The sequence below is a fragment of the Leucoraja erinacea genome, chromosome 10 (genome assembly GCF_028641065.1).
Source record: "Leucoraja erinacea ecotype New England chromosome 10, Leri_hhj_1, whole genome shotgun sequence".
NCBI lineage: Eukaryota > Metazoa > Chordata > Chondrichthyes > Rajiformes > Rajidae > Leucoraja > Leucoraja erinaceus.
The window spans coordinates 12413211-12429177 of NC_073386.1; the positions used below are offsets into that span (position 1 = coordinate 12413211).

General features: G+C 41.9%; 1 protein-coding gene across 1 annotated transcript in view; it reads left to right on the forward strand.

The window, feature by feature from the left end:
- The first annotated feature begins 2209 nt into the window (after window positions 1-2209).
- The window catches only part of LOC129700788 (phospholipid phosphatase-related protein type 4-like), a 68302-nt gene continuing 54544 nt past the window's right edge, over window positions 2210-15967 (forward strand). The window contains exons 1-2 of the mRNA XM_055641486.1: window positions 2210-2700; window positions 4465-4719. Coding sequence (XP_055497461.1) covers window positions 4639-4719 — 81 coding nt within the window. The 5' untranslated portion in view covers window positions 2210-2700; window positions 4465-4638. The remainder of the gene's footprint in view (window positions 2701-4464; window positions 4720-15967) is intronic.

Below are 15967 nucleotides of genomic sequence, written 5' to 3' on the forward strand. Positions count from 1 at the left end.
CATTATTATTAGATTGGAAGTACTGTCAAAATACTACAATGGGGAGGAGTGGTTCTGATTTAAACTCATCAATCTTACCTCCTTCATGTGGGGCAAGGAGAGCTTGAAAGGGCGTTTTACAGTAATAATAATGATCAAAATGCTTAGAAATAAAATCAATTTACATGCATCTGAATGCAGAGGTGGTGGTGGATGGAAAGGGTGCAGGAGATGCAGCAACTCATGGAGAGTTGCATTATATAGGGTTTCTTCAATTCGGTTATGACCATCTGCAGTCTGAACTCCCAAGGACTTATCTTCTAAGGGCCAAGAATGAGAGAGAGCTCACCAAGGAAGTGAGCTGCTCAGTGCCCACTAGAGGGAATATTTCAAAGATGTCCTCAATTAGACTTTGTCATTAACGTGAATGTCTTTGACTACTCTCCACGACATACTCAGTGCCTTAAACTGAGCCCTCACACTGGTCTGACAAGAGGTTGAAGAAAGCAATCCAACAACTATAAAAGTGCATGGCTTCAGGTATAGATCAGAACCCCCTCTAAAGTACTAAAGTACTGGTGGATAGAAATAATTCTGTTTCAAACTCAACACTTTACCTCGTACATGTGGGGAAAGGAGAGCTTGAAAGTGGACATTACCGTGATTATAATTATCTTCATCAAAAACTGATACACCATTGATGTGGTAATTACAGAGAAGGTGTTCTGCTATCTTCCACAAGGAAGATCATCTCAAGAATCCTCCTCAACCGTCTCCTCCCAATAGCTGACATTTTATTTTCAGAGATGCAATATGGTTTCCCCCATTAAGAGGCACAATGCACATCATTGGCACAGCACTCTAACCTCAGAAAGAAGCATGCAAACAGCTATTGCACACAGTTGCTCAATAGCACCTTCTCCTGAAGATGTGCAGTGGTTCAAAGGGATGGTAAAAGAGCAACCAGGAATGGATAATAATTGGGGCATTGTCAACAACACTCCAGGCCTCTCCATGCAAAAAAAAAAATGTTTTAACAGTAAAGAAGCAATTGATAGTGTTTATGTTGACCAGACTGATTCCTGGGATGTCAGGACTTTCATATGAAGAAAGACTGGATAGTCTCGGCTTATACTCGCTAGAATTTAGAAGATTGAGGGGGGATCTTATAGAAACTTACAAAATTCTTAAGGGGTTGGGACAGGCTAGGTGCAGGAAGATTGTTCCCGATGTTGGGAAGTCCAGAACAAGGGGTCACAGTTTAAGGATAAGGGGGAAATATTTTAGAACCGAGATGAGAAAAACATTTTTCACACAGAGAGTGGTGAATCTCTGGAATTCTCTGCCACAGAAGGTAGTTGAGGCCAGTTCATTGGCTATATTTAAGAGGGAGTTAGATGTGGTCCTTGTGACTAAAGGGATCAGGGGGTATGGAGAGAAGGCAGGTACAGGATACTGAGTTGGATGATCAGCCATGGTCATATTGAATGGCGGTGCAGGCTCGAAGGGCCGAATGGCCTACTCCTGTACCTATTTTCTATGTTTCTATGATAGCATTGAAATTAGAAACAATAAAATGGGAATGATAGAAGCGTCTTGTTGTAAATTCAGAATTTGTGCTTTAAAGTCGCGAGGATGCAGTTTCTGACGTACTTTCGCAAAAAACAAGTGTTCTGCAAGTTTCCTTGAAGAGAAAACATATCAGGCAACTTCGCTGGAAAGTAGAACGTAACATTAAAAGATGTAATGCTTGGAAGTTTCGATTCGCTTCTTTTGGCAATGACGACCAGCGCTAGAAATACGGAAGTAAATGGAGAAAGTGTGAAGTGAAGGGACATAAACACCAGCTGGTACTGTGGGTAGGGGAACAGCAGTAAGAATATGCAAAACGTTACAACAACGCCTTATCACCGCTTCGCAGCGAAGTGCATCCTCAGAATAATTCATCTGTAACACTACTTTAGAAACAACACCGACCAAATCCATCTCAAGTGTGTAGAGGTTCACTCTCAGAAGGGAAAAAACGATGCTCTCGTTAAAGCGACAAAGATAATATCTCTCACGAGAAAAAAAAACTAAATCTCTATGGACCTCATTAACCCAGTGGAGAGGGAAACACAATATTTCGCAGAATGGTACCCCATGAAAGTGTTATAGAAAGTCATTGGTCACCCAACATGAACCAGCCCAAAACGCCCAGATATTGATTAAAAATATTTTTTTTTTTAATGATTTATGTTAATCTTTTTACTGCCGATTTCCTCTTCCAGAAGACTTTTCTAGTGTTTTATGTCTTCAATTTTTACCTGTAACTACGATATCTAACGCTTCGGACAATTTGGAGTGATTAGTTTAAAGACCAAGCGGGATTCATTCAGACATCAAGCGCGTCTGCTTGGCTTCGTTCTGGAAGGTGTACTGTCAACGTGTGAGGAGGGTAAAGCTACGCAGAAACTAACCTTTTATAATCCTCCAGGTCTCGCCAGCCAGAACCAATCGCACAACCTAGTATTTGAGCTGCTTCAAAAATAGTACAAGTTCTATTTGCAGACTTCGACACGTGAATAATGGGGGGCATGTGGGTTTTTTTTAAAGCGTGTGTGTTGGGACTTTAAAAAGACAATCTCCCAATACTAAAACGACTCATAATAACTGGCAGTCGAGTCTATGAAGATTTATGGTACACAGACGTAAGGGATGTCCTGCTTTGCTCCAGCACACGTAAGTCATTTTTATCACCGAGTTCCTATAAAATTTCAGTTACTTGTATTTTATGAAGTGCCTTCGTTTACAAGTTCAATGTGCCATTCCAGCCACAAAAAAATAAGGGTAAAATCGTGTCATTAAGTTTGTTCGTATTGTGGGTGCATGGTCAACTTGGGCAAGGAATCATTCAATGTTCCAGTGAAAAAAAAGAACAGTCCTTTATCATTTCGGTGGAGAAACCTTATGAGACCTTAGAAAAGACACAGCAATAGGGGGTCATTTTCCATGGCTGTGACTGCCCTTGATAACTAACCAGCGATATACACGATTTTGGCTTCAACATGGTGAACCTTCTAACAGACGTGTAGTACTTTATGATATGGGACTTTATTTGTCACAAGTATCGAGGTGCAGTGAAATTCATTTTTGAATACAGTTCAGTACAAGTATCACCATACATAAGTGATATGAGGGATTTTTTAAAACTATTTCCCGAATAAGCAGTGGAAATGATTTAAGTTTCGAGTTTTGAGTCGTTTGGCTCGCCCACCAATGAAGTGTAGAAGTGGCGACCTTACAACGCTAACTCAGTATGGAGTCCAGTCCAATGGGTAGGATTGATACATGCCAACATCAATGGCGTTAAACGTATTAATACCTGATTTTAAAATCATCGAATGGTGGGGTCCCGGGAATCCCAGTCAGCGTTCGCAGGGGTAGCGAGGAATGGGGAGTTGAATGTTTTAACAAAGAAAGAACTTCACAAGTTCAAAAATGAAAGGAGCATTGTTCAACCCATTACGCCATTCAATCATGGCTGATTTATCTTTCCCTCTCAACGCCATTCTCTTGCCTTCTCCCCATAACAACGCTAACTCACTGCTGATCAAGAATCTATCTATCTCTGCCTTAAAATAATATCATTGACTTGCGGGGCTAGGAGCAAGGGTGGGGAAGCTGAATTGCTTCGGAATAAATCTAGTACCGGATCGACGGGCCAAACAGCCTCTTTCTATATTTAAAAAAAACGTCTCCATGATTTGTCCTCACTCGCTGAACGAATTGTACTATCCGGAGCCCGCCAGTGTAAATAAATACGGCGGTAGGAATTGAATGGTGAAATTACGCCGGCAGTCCAGATAACACACACGAAGCTTTGGAAAAGGCTTGATTTGATAGTGTTTGGAGCGTACAGCGAGAATAGTTACTACAACGGGTATAAAGGATAGCTGATATCACGATGGAGTAAATTATTTGCAGGGTTATGTTATTGGTTTGCTAAACCCGAGCGGTGTCTCGCATTTAAATGAGTACACGATGCGCCGGGGTGTAAGGGCGAGTGAAAGTGTTCACACCTTGTTTAGGGAAGCTGGTCTCTGGATACTATAGCTGCAGATTGTTTTATATAAATTAAGACCTTTTGGCATCGGGGAGGCGGCTGATAGCAGCCCCGTGTCATTTACATCCAGCGTGTAACGTGTGTGCCTTTAAAATCTAACTGGGTGGTTACATGCCATTATTATGGAAGCGTCTAGTGACGAGCCGCCAGTGTGTGTGAGTGCGCCAAACACTGGGGTTTCATATGCACGTTTAAATAACTGGAGCAGATTAACGCTGTCGGGGAGAAAGACACACACACACACATCCATACAACGAGACACGCCAATAAGGCAGAAATGGGGCAACCATAGAAACGTAGCGTTGTGTAGACAACCTCCTTTGACTGTGTGGCCAGCTACACTTCATTGCATTGTGTTCTTTACGCTTCTTTCCGCACAGCCTAAATATACGGGCACTTGGTTTACGGAGAAACGGCGGGGTTTGGCGAGCCACGGGCGGCGCTGAGGATTGTGAGCAGCCGGTCAAGGTTTTGTGCAGCCGGGAGATTCGGAGGTCGGACCAATCGATTGCACTAATCGGCGGCGGCGTGCGGCACGGACCTGAGAACGGAGCATGTCTTCTTCCAAAGAAAGACAGAGGGCTAGGCTGACCAAGGAGAGCGTTACCCTGCTGCCCTGCTTTTATTTCGTGGAGGTAAGTAGTCACCGCCGGGCTAGGCAAGCCGCAGGTAAGATACGGTGGATTCCAACAGAATGAACTTACAAGCGGTGAAATTCCCAGCTTGTCATTTCAGGGATACGTGTCTTCCTCGCCCCCAAATCCCCTGCACCGCTCGTAAAAAAAAACAAGAGGCGACCATTGGTACTTAACGTTAGACCACGGTGCATGGAAATCGCATCCAGAGTGACAGCCATGCATTTTTTAATCAAACTGGCATCGATCCAAAGTGGCTGAACCTCCAGTGAAGGCAACATCTGGTGCAATATTTCCAGCGGTCGCTTTCCAGTTGTTAATATAAGTGATTTGATTAATGCCTACATAAAACTGTGAGCGTTTGCATGCGGGGGCTGGATTTGCCCAATGAATGGATTTATTAATAAAAGATGCCACGCCGATTCATTGCCCTTTTATGTGATTTACGTAAATTGAAATGGCACAATTTCTGGATGATTTTTTATCACCACCCACCCCCTGAACATTCTGACCCTCGAAATCGTGCAGCGAAGAAGACATTGGAAACCAATCTGAAGCCTTGTAGGGTGTGAAGGGACAAAAATGCTTTCGAATTAGCAGGTTGGTCCAATATACAGAAGGAATTCATAAAACACCAGAAATATACAGTTAATGATGCACTCCGTCATTAGATGCAGCATTTAACACTTTGCAATGAAAATGAGTTTCAATATACCATCATTTGCTGGATGCTTTGAATGTTCATGCCAATGTGCATCTTCTTTGCTTCATGGTGTGGCGTGGAACTGCGAGATTCACCCCAGCAATATAATGGAATATATGTAGGACTGGTAGCCCTGACATTCCATTCAACATCCAAGTAGCCAGAAATAGAAAGATTAAAACTACAACGTGTCACTTCTGCAGGTAGTAACTTGTTCTTAGATTTAAGAAAAAATATGTCTGGGAAAGAGAATTTAAATTACAAAAAAATACTCAGGAACTCAGCAGGTCAAGCAGTGTCTCTAGAGAACATGGGTAGATGACCTATTTCCTTCGCTCCATAGATGCTGCTGCACCCGCTGAGTTTCTACAGCATTTTTGTGTACCTTCGATTTTCCAGCATCTGCAGTTCCTTCTTGAACACAAGGGTAGATGACCTTTCTGGTTGGGACCCTTCTTCAGCCTGATTTCAAAGTGGGGTAAAGAAAGCTGGAAATGGGGAGGGGGATGGAGGGGAGAAATAGGTGGGCGTACAGGGTGTGGGGGTCTAAAAAAGTGAACGTCTCAGGTTTAAGGTCTTTCGTCAAAAATTCAAACTTTTGACAAAAGGTCCTTGAACTGAAATATCAAATCTGTTTCTCTTTCCACAAGTGCTGGAAACATTCACGAGGTCAGGCAGCATTTTCTGTGCACCTCCTTCAATATGTTTTTCACCTCTCTGTCTTATGCTCTCTCTCTTAAGCCACTTTTCTTTCTTTCTCCATGTTTCTATTCCAACAGATGATTTGGCGACATTCATGCCATTTGCATTTGCTATTTGCTGTGTTCTCTCTGTGTTCTGAAGTTTCAATATTAATTGAGATAAATCATTGGACAGATGTTCAGTTTTCATAGTGACTTCATCCATTTATCACTCTACCTTTCTGATCATTTGAGGTACAAACAATATTCAACATCAATGGCAGGGAGAATAGCAAGAATTATGTATTCTCTTCAAGGGGAATAATCTGAATCAACGTTGTGAGTGTTATAGGCCCAACAATTTTCATTACATTCTTGCAAAGCACTCAGTGAGTGTGCCTTTTTGTTCCTTGCGTGAAGGAAACCATGTTCTGACTAGAGTACTATAATTTTCTCACTCCAGTTAGAAGAAAATACTTATCTTTTGTGATCTATTTAAAAATAGACCAGTAACAGAATCTCTTCCCTCCTATATTACAATGTTACTGCAGATTAGTACCTGACTCAGCTAGGACAAAAATACATCTTGTTTTTAGGATATTGTTTTAAAAGAGGTGGGTCACCCGATCAGTACCACTAGTGTATAAAGATGCCTACAATAAATGATATTTGTGGAACATAGTATAGTAATATTATTTGCATAGTAACAGGCCTGGTGAATGTGGAGAGGATGTTTCTACTAGTGGGAGAGTCTAGGACCAAAGGTCATAGCCTCAGACCAGAAACGTCACCTCTTACTTTTCTCCAGAGATGTCGCCTGAAGCACTGAGTTACTCGAGCATTTTGTGTCTTTCTTCCCTTGCTATAAAACTTGACATTCCCTCATTGCAATTGCAGTTATTCAGCATGGTGGAGGCTATTGTTTTTCCCGGGTATTGTAAACTAATTATTTTAGTATCTTCTCGTTATTTTATTCCCAGTCACATTCAATTTACTCTTTGAGGAAATTTGCATTGCCTAATTTCTGTTGGTGGAGTGAACTTAATGTTTTCCATCAATGCTATATTTGACATTTTAAATCTGGACTTGGGTCCAATAATTTCAGAATGAACTTCAATAAGTCCCTCTGGGTGGGTTCTGAAGTTTGTATATGTAAAAGCTTTTGGATGTTCCATGGTCAGATTAAAATCCACCTTGAATCACTTGAATAGTTAGCAGAGCATGATGCCTGCAGTAATTTTATTTGTAGGTGACAGAATCAAGACCCCACATGGCGATCCTAACATGTGTGATCACGTTTAAAGTCTTAGCACTGTCCCTTTGAAAAAACATCAAACTCTTGGAAACATGGGTCAACGTCCATTGGATGTGACTCTGTATATGCAAGGTTGGTGTGCATGTATTTGACTGCGCATTGTTGGCCGATAGGGCAGCCAAGTGCATGGTGTCTAAGACATGTTATTTGCCTGGAAGGTATTCAGCAGGGACTGTGTGTTGCAGAAATGGGATATTCTGCTAATAGTACACACACAGCCACTAAACTAGACTCATCTAGTGTGTCAGCAGGAGACTCTACCACTCGACAACTCTTTTAGACATTAGAGATACACCGCGGTAATGGGTCCTTTGGCAAGCCCGTGCCGGCCAGCGAGCGCCACCATACACTAGCACTATCCTACACACTAGGGACAATTTACATTTTTTTTTACCAAAGCTAATTAACCGACACACCTGCACATATTTGTAGTGTGGGAGGAAACCCGAGCACCTGCAGAAAACCCACGTGGTCACAAGGAGAATGTACAAACTCCGTAGAGATAGCACCAGTAGTCAAGATTGAACCCGGGTGTCTGGCGCTGCAAAGTAGCAACTCTGCGCCACAATGCCGCCCTTACACTCTACTATGATCTGATCCTGCAATCTGCTTATGTGAAACTATCAGAGGGACTCCTGGAGGACAGAGGGCTACATTGCTCCCCCCCCCCCACCCCATACAGTTCTAATGTTTTGTAAATGCCACCATTCCTCCCCCCCCCCTTCCCCATTTTTACATTTGTAAATATAAACAGAAGGCTTTGACTTATTCAAACACGTGAAAATGCACAGTGCTCTCCGAAATAAGACAGTTACTGTCTTATTGTTCCCATGTAGAAGAAGATGAACATATGATGAGCGTTTGACGGCACGGTACTGGCTGGAGTTTAGAAGAATGAGGGGGGACCGCATTGAAACGTACAGCATAGTGAAAGGCTTGGATAGAGTGGACGTGGAGAGGATGTTTCCACTAGTGGGAGAGTCTCGGACTAGTCATACCCTCAGAATTAAAGGATGTTCTTTTAGCAAGGAGATGAGGTGGAATTTCTTTAGTCAGGGGGTGGTGAATCTGTGAAATTCTTTGCTACAGAAGGTTGTGGAGGCCAAGTCAGTGGATATATTTAAGACGTAGATAGAAATATTATTGATTAGTAAGGGTGTCGGAGGTTATGGGGAGAAGGCATGAGAATGGGTTTAGGAGGGAGAGATAAATCAGCCATGATTGAATGGCGGAGTAGACTTGATTGCCCAAATGGCCTAATTCTGCTCCAATCACTTGTGATCTTATGAAGAGCTAAGCAGTTGAACTAAATATTTTATTGAGTATGGAACAGGCCCATCAAGTCCACACTGACCCACACTGATCGATCACCCATTCACACTAGTTTGGTTACCCCAGTTTTGCATTAATTACCTACATACCAGGGCCAATTTACAGAGGGCTAATTAACCCACAAATCCACACATCTTTAGGATGTGGGAGGAAACCAGAGTAGCCGGAGGAAACGGATGCAGTCACACGGAGAATGAACAAGCTCCACACAGACAGCACCCGAGGTCAAGATCGAACCCAGGTCTCCAGTGCTATGAGGCAGGAGCCCTACCTGATGTACTGCCCTTTGCTGCCAATCTAGACACAGAATTAACTCGGACCAATAGTTTTGGTGCAAGGATACTATCAAGCCCCTTAATAGGCAGACTTCAACTCAAATAACAAAATAGGTGTTCCATAAAACTCGTTTTCCTACTCATACTCAACTCATTTACAGAATCAGTGTTTGTTTTTCATTCCCTACTCCTTCTTTTGTTTTAATCAGCAACTTATTCTCTCTCACACGCAATCAACTCACCTTTCATTCTTTTTGCACTTATCTACAGTAAGAGATAATTAAGTTGATAGGACAAGTTTGAGATGTCGGAGGCAACCAGAGCACTGACAGAAGCGGATGCAGTTACAGGGAGAGCATACACACTCCACATAGACAGCACCCTCGTTCAAGATTGAACCGATGTCTAACTGCTGAGGCACTATTGATGCAGCAGTATGGAGTAATTAGAGTAAGGAATCACCCGAAGCTCATTTATGATTCATGGTCCACATTAGGAACTGAAACCAGTCTCCTAGAAATAGTCTTTTGAATTATGTTATGGTTTTTATCAAATCCCAGGTTTTTGTGTGTTTCTTGAGGTTCACCGTGTCATCCTGAAAGCCCCTTCTCCTGGACCATCCATATTAAAGCAATGGCCAAGAAAGCACACCCACACCTCTACTTCCTTAGAAGGCTTAGGAAGTTTAGCATGTCCCCAACAACTCTCACCAACTTCTACAGATGTGCCATAGAAAGCATTTTATCACGATGCATCACAGCATGGTTTGTGAGCAGCTCCATCCAAGACCGCAGGAAATTGCAGAGAATTGTGGAGGTAGCCCAGACCATCACACAAACCAACATCCCTTACATTGACTCCATGTATACTCCATCGCACTGCCTCAGCAATAATCAAGGACGTGAATAACACTTAATGCAAAATAAGGGCAGTGAAGGCCATATGATGGCTTGCGTTGGCCCCATTAATTTTATTGGAGCTGTGTGCATGCAGTAAAGCCCCCAAAATATAGCACTGCTTTGAAAGTTGTGCATCATATCATGAGGTCTATTCTACAACTATGAAATTTCAGCCTCCTGACCTTTTGCAAAACCTCAGCGTAGTTTGAACAGCATCATCTGCGCAGAGGTGATCTAGCATTTCATATGAAGTTTGGATGGAAAGACCTATTTAAAAAGACGTGTGCCTTTTTTGCAAAGTAACATCTGTAGTTCATGTCTTCATGTTACTGCTCCTATGTAAAATCTCTGCAAGGTATGCCTACTTTGAAAAAGTTCTCCTCCTCTCCCCAACAGATGTTTTGTGAGACCCTCTCTCACTGCTCCCCCTCAGTGATTGCTGCTGCTCCCCTTCCCTTCGACTGCGCTCTGACCTGGACTCCCTACCTCAGCCACCTGTGTTTCCTTTGACCAACCATCTATGCATCAAACCCCCCTCACGTGTTTCCACAGGCTTTATTCTGCCCCACCTCTCTTCCAACTTAGTATCCGTCACCTCAATCAATCTGAAGAATCTGAAGGGTCCCAACCGGAAATGTCACCTATCCATGTTCTCCAGAAATGCTACCTGACCCGTTGATTTCCTCCAGCACGTTGTGTCTTTTCTTTGTAAACCAGCATCTGCAGTTCCTTGTGCATTCCTTGACATTATATTAGTCTTGCAACATTGGAGGTAGTCAATGTTTAAGGTGGTGGATAAGGTCCGAATAATGCAGGTTGATTTTTTTTTGGCTGCTGTTAAGTTGCACCTGTGCGTATGGTGTTGCAAAAATCTCATCCAATAGGAAATATTTCATCACATTGGTCTGTGCTCTGTGGATGGTGGAAAGGAGTCACTCCACCACTGAGCTTATTAGCACAGAGTTGCTCTTGCAGAAAGATTACTTGCCTTCAGTTAAGTTGAAGTTAATGGTGGCGTTCTGGCTGCTAATGGAGGACAGTCACCATGGGGTAAAGCCTCCCTTCCCTTTCGCCTCTGTACCAGTTCGCAGTGGATTTAAGTCTTAAATGTATCTTTTTTCCTCCAAATCTCTTGATGTCGTTCCACAATAAAAATCAATTAACCTAAATTTTTTAAAGAATCAATTAAACCTTTGGGGAAGGGAATTCTACGCCATACTTTGAAACAGCGCTGATGTGATTTTGTTTTTGCCCAAATAGCCCAGCTCTAATTTTAGGAGCATTCCCTCTTGTCCTTTCTTCAGTGAAGATAGGTTTTTTTTCCCCCGTTTCTCTGTTCTTAAAAGATTTCAAAACTCATCAGTAGATTAGTTCTGACCAATCTCAGTAATTCAGGGGTAGGGCTGCCTTAACTGTGTTGAACATGAGACCCTGCGGTGGTAAACTACATATGATGCACATGTGGCCTCAGTCTCGTAATAGACATCCCTTCTCTCGCCAAAGCCCGTGAAAGAAATATAGTCACAAAGTATTGTGTGTATCTTTCATAGATATTGTTTGCGATTGTCTAATAAACATCTATCCCCGCTACAATAATGAAACACTAATAATATCCATGTGATTGTGGAAGCGGTGATCCATCACCCCTTGTTGTTCTTTTTGCATTTAAATGCATCATCATCTAACAAATGCATTTAAATGCATCATCATCTAACAAATGCTCTCCCCATTTAGCTGGTCACCCCTACTCGTTTTAATTCTAACCTCAGTCGTAGCTGAAAATTTATCAGCATTACTTTCTTCTCCCAACTGCATCTGTAACTCTGGTGTCCCCCAAGTATCTAACCTTCTCCCCTCCTTCTCACCTATATGTTGTCTCATATCAGTCATTTACAAGAATGATTCCGGGAATGAGTGGGTTAGCATATGATGAGCGTATGACAGCACTGGGCCTCTACTCGCTGGAGTTTAGAAGGTTGAGGGGGAACCTTATTGAAGCTTACAGAATAATGAAAGGCATAGATAGGCATAGAAAGGGAGAGTCTGGGACCAGAGTTGATCTCAGGATTAAAGGGCGCTCTTTGAGAAAGGAGGTGAGGAATAACGTTTTTAGTCAGATGGTAGTTAATTTGTGGAACTCATTGCCACAGAGTGGATATGTGTAAGGCAGAGATAGACACATTCTTGATTAGAATGGGTATCAAGGGTTATGGGGAGAAGGCAGGAAAATAGGATTAGGAGGCAGAGATCAGCCATGATTGAATGGCACTCCGCCATTAAATCGTGGACTCAATGGGTCGATTGGCCTAATTCTACCTCTCTCACATGAACTTGTGAAAAACACAAACTCAGCAATAAAACCTATGTTGATAATACTTATATCTACCTCATCAATACCTCTTTTGATGTGTCCACTGACTAGATATTCAGACTGGATGTCTGACATTCACAAGGATAGACACAAAATGCTGGAGTAATTCAGTGGGTCAGGCAGCATCTCTGGAGAAAAGGAATAGGTGATGTTTCGGATCAAGACCCTTCTTCAGACATCCACTACTGGATGAAGAGAAATTATGTCTGGATAATATTCAGATATGTAAAGCTATTGTTTTTGTTCAGTTTAGTTAAAGCACAGAAACAAGTCCTTTTGGCCAACCATTAATCACCCTTTCATACTAGTTCTATGCTGTCCTTATACACTAAGGGCAAATTATAGCGGCCAATTAACCCGCAAACCCACAGCGTCTTTGGGATGGGGGAGGAAATGGGAGCACCCTGAGGAAACCCACAGAGCCACAGGGAAGGTGTAATCTCCACATAGGCGTTACAATCATGCATGCGGATTTATTGATGATCCATGACATAGACAGAGAACCTTACAAGCAGGATTTAATAAAGGTATCTGCAAATAGTGCCATTCCTTTTGATGTGCCGCGCCAGTTCCATGTCATTTTAATACACATTATGCTCAAAGCTTGATTTAAGATCAAGGAGGTGACACCAGTTCCCTCCTTGCCAGTTGCCTAATTGTAACTTGTTATAATGAAAGACATATAATGTTGTAAAATTTTAACCATGGTAATATCCAAACTATAACAGAAAATATGTTAACTAGTATGTCAACTTGATGTAGCAAAAGCCTTTCGATAGAACGTGCCAAACTGGCATTTCTCGGAAGCAGTCGGAATATTAATCTCTGATTCACATGTTAATGGTGAAAACTACTATAACCCACAAACAAGAAACTACAGAATGGAGTTGCTTCCATCTATGTTTGTAAAAAGAATGGGATAAAACTATTTATCGGTGAACATTAAACGATTGCATTCTATCGAGACAATCTCTGGGGACAATTGTAGTAATTCTAAACTATCCTTGAAATATACCATGACCTAATTCTAAGAGGACACCAGGGATGGCTTAAAGTAGAATTCCATTGCTATATAGAGCATTCATTAACGTAGAATAGTGAGAGACAATTTTTCATTTGAAAAAGCATTAATACAGCTACTTTAGACTTTAGAGATACAGTGTTGAAACGGGCCCGTGGCTCACCAAGTCTGCACTGACCAGCAATCCCTGTACACTACACACCAGGGACAATTTACAATTTTACCAAAGCCAATTAACCTACAAACCTGTACGTCTTTGAAATTTGGAAATCAGGAAACAGGAGCACCTGGAGAAAACCCACAAAGTGGGGAAGGTGCAAACTTCATACAGGCTGCACCCATAGTCATGATGAAACCCAGTCTCTGGAATTCTACTGCTGCACCACTGTGCTGCCCAAATATTATAATCTAAAATTATAATTATAAAACTATAATACTTATAATCCAAAGGTGAAATACTCTTACTCCACCACTAATATGTACACATTAGTGTACAAGAAAATAATATTTTACAATCATGATTCACTACCAGAGTTACACTAATTCAAGATTGATTTTGCCAAATTTAATTTAAAAAGTTATCTCAATTCGTAGCGCAGTTTTGTGCCTGTTCTTCTATCATTTCTCCGCTGTTCAAAAGTTCAAGACTGATCTTTTACAGATTTTGGACAGCGCTCATGGGCATATATATCGATGGAATCAGTCAAATTGTGTATGTTTTTCACATTGTGCATTGTTGATACAATAGTGGACAGGGTACTTGCAGTGGTCAACAGTTATCATCAGTGAACTTGAATGATTTTAGTCCTGGCATCTTGCAATGTAGTCATGAGCTGATAATGGAATTTACCATCCAGTTGGAAGTCTAAACACTATGGAGACAGGATGCACAGTGACGCAGCAGTAGAGTTGCTGCCTTACAGTGCCAGAGACCTGCGTTCAATCCTGACCACTGGCGCCGTCTGAACGGAGTTTGTATGTTCTCCTCATGACCGCATGGGTTTTTTCCAGATGCTTCAGTTTCCTCCCATGTACCAAAGACGAGCAGGTTTGTAGGTTAATTGGCTTCTGTAAATTGTTCTAAGTGTGTAGGATATAACGAGTGTACAGGTGATTGTTGGCCGGCATGGATTCGGTGGGCCGAAGGGCTTGTTTCCATGCTGAATCTCTAAAACTAAATACTAAAATGAGGTTGCGTTTTTGTGAAAGATTTGCAGCAGCAACTTATAGGTCCAGGGTATTAATATAAAAAATTATAAGAAACAGATAGTTTAACAAAATAAAATAACATTAGATTGATAACGGCATCATTTGGCTCTGATTTCTCTTTCATTGATTTTCAATCGCGTTTAATTCATTTGAGGACCATTAAGAATTTCAAATGGAGAAGGGATTGCTTTGGAAATGTCTCCGCATGGGCTACGAAAGCAGATGTATGGAGGTGGTGGCAAAAGTGGGGGAGGCGCAATCAGTTTGGTGGGAGAGGGTGGTGGGGATGAAGCAGAAGTAACGATTGGGTGGAAATAGAAGAATGCTTGGTAGATTGAAGTTACTAATAATGAGGACCAAAAGACTAGGGTGGAGCACATAGACATATGGTTTGTTAACTACAAGTGGAAACTGACATAGAAACATAGAAACATAGAAATTAGGTGCAGGAGTAGGCCATTCGGCCCTTCGAGCCCGCACCGCCATTCAATATGATCATGGCTAATCATCCAACTCAGTATCCCGTACCTGCCTTCTCTCCATACCCCCTGATCCCCTTAGCCACAAGGGCCACATCTAACTCCCTCTTAAATATATGACGTTTTGTATAAGAAGCTGCTCCTTGTTTCTGAAGGAGCCCTGACAATCGGTCAACGTGGAAGTTATTTCAGATGGGAATGATGTGAGAAGTTGGCATGGCTAAATGTTTCCAGATTTCTAGATGGACTAAAGCCCCATTTAAAAAAAAATAGCCCCTACTTTCTCAAAACCTTTCTCCCTGGCTGATCAATTTTTGCCATTAAAATGATTACAGCATGAGTGACGAGAGCTATGTCAACCCACAGTTATAATTAGATAGGTTTTCCATTATATAATGGATAAATGATTTTGCTATTTCTGCATTAATTATATGTATATTGCTCACTGTAAACAATAACTTTGTTGATGAATTATCGCAGTCCGATAAATGCTGCCATTTAAGTTCTTCCCATTAGGTTCCTGCAATCCGTCCTTGTCAAGAGTTGAGATTACTGTACAAGGCTGCAGAAATGAGGAATTGAGCAGTGCAGGACACCTGTAGAAAAAAAATAAAGGGAGTTAAAGGAGTGTTGGAGAATCCTGAGCAATTGGAGATAGCAACATATTGATGGCCATAAAGGCAAATCAGCCAGCAGAGTCATAGAGTTTTATAGTGTAGAAACAGGGCCTTCGGTCCAACCGGCCAACATGTCCCATCTATACTAGTTCCACTTGCCTGCATTTGGCACATATCCCTCTAAACCTGCGTTATCCATGCACCTGTAATCCAGAGCTGAATGTGGTGCAAGGGAGGTGGTGTCCTCTGTAGAGATATTCTTCCTGTTTGCAAGTTGTAAGTGGTCTAGTTCCCTGAATCACTGTTGGTAATCTTAGTGCAGCTCTGACACTATCTCGTCGTGCCAT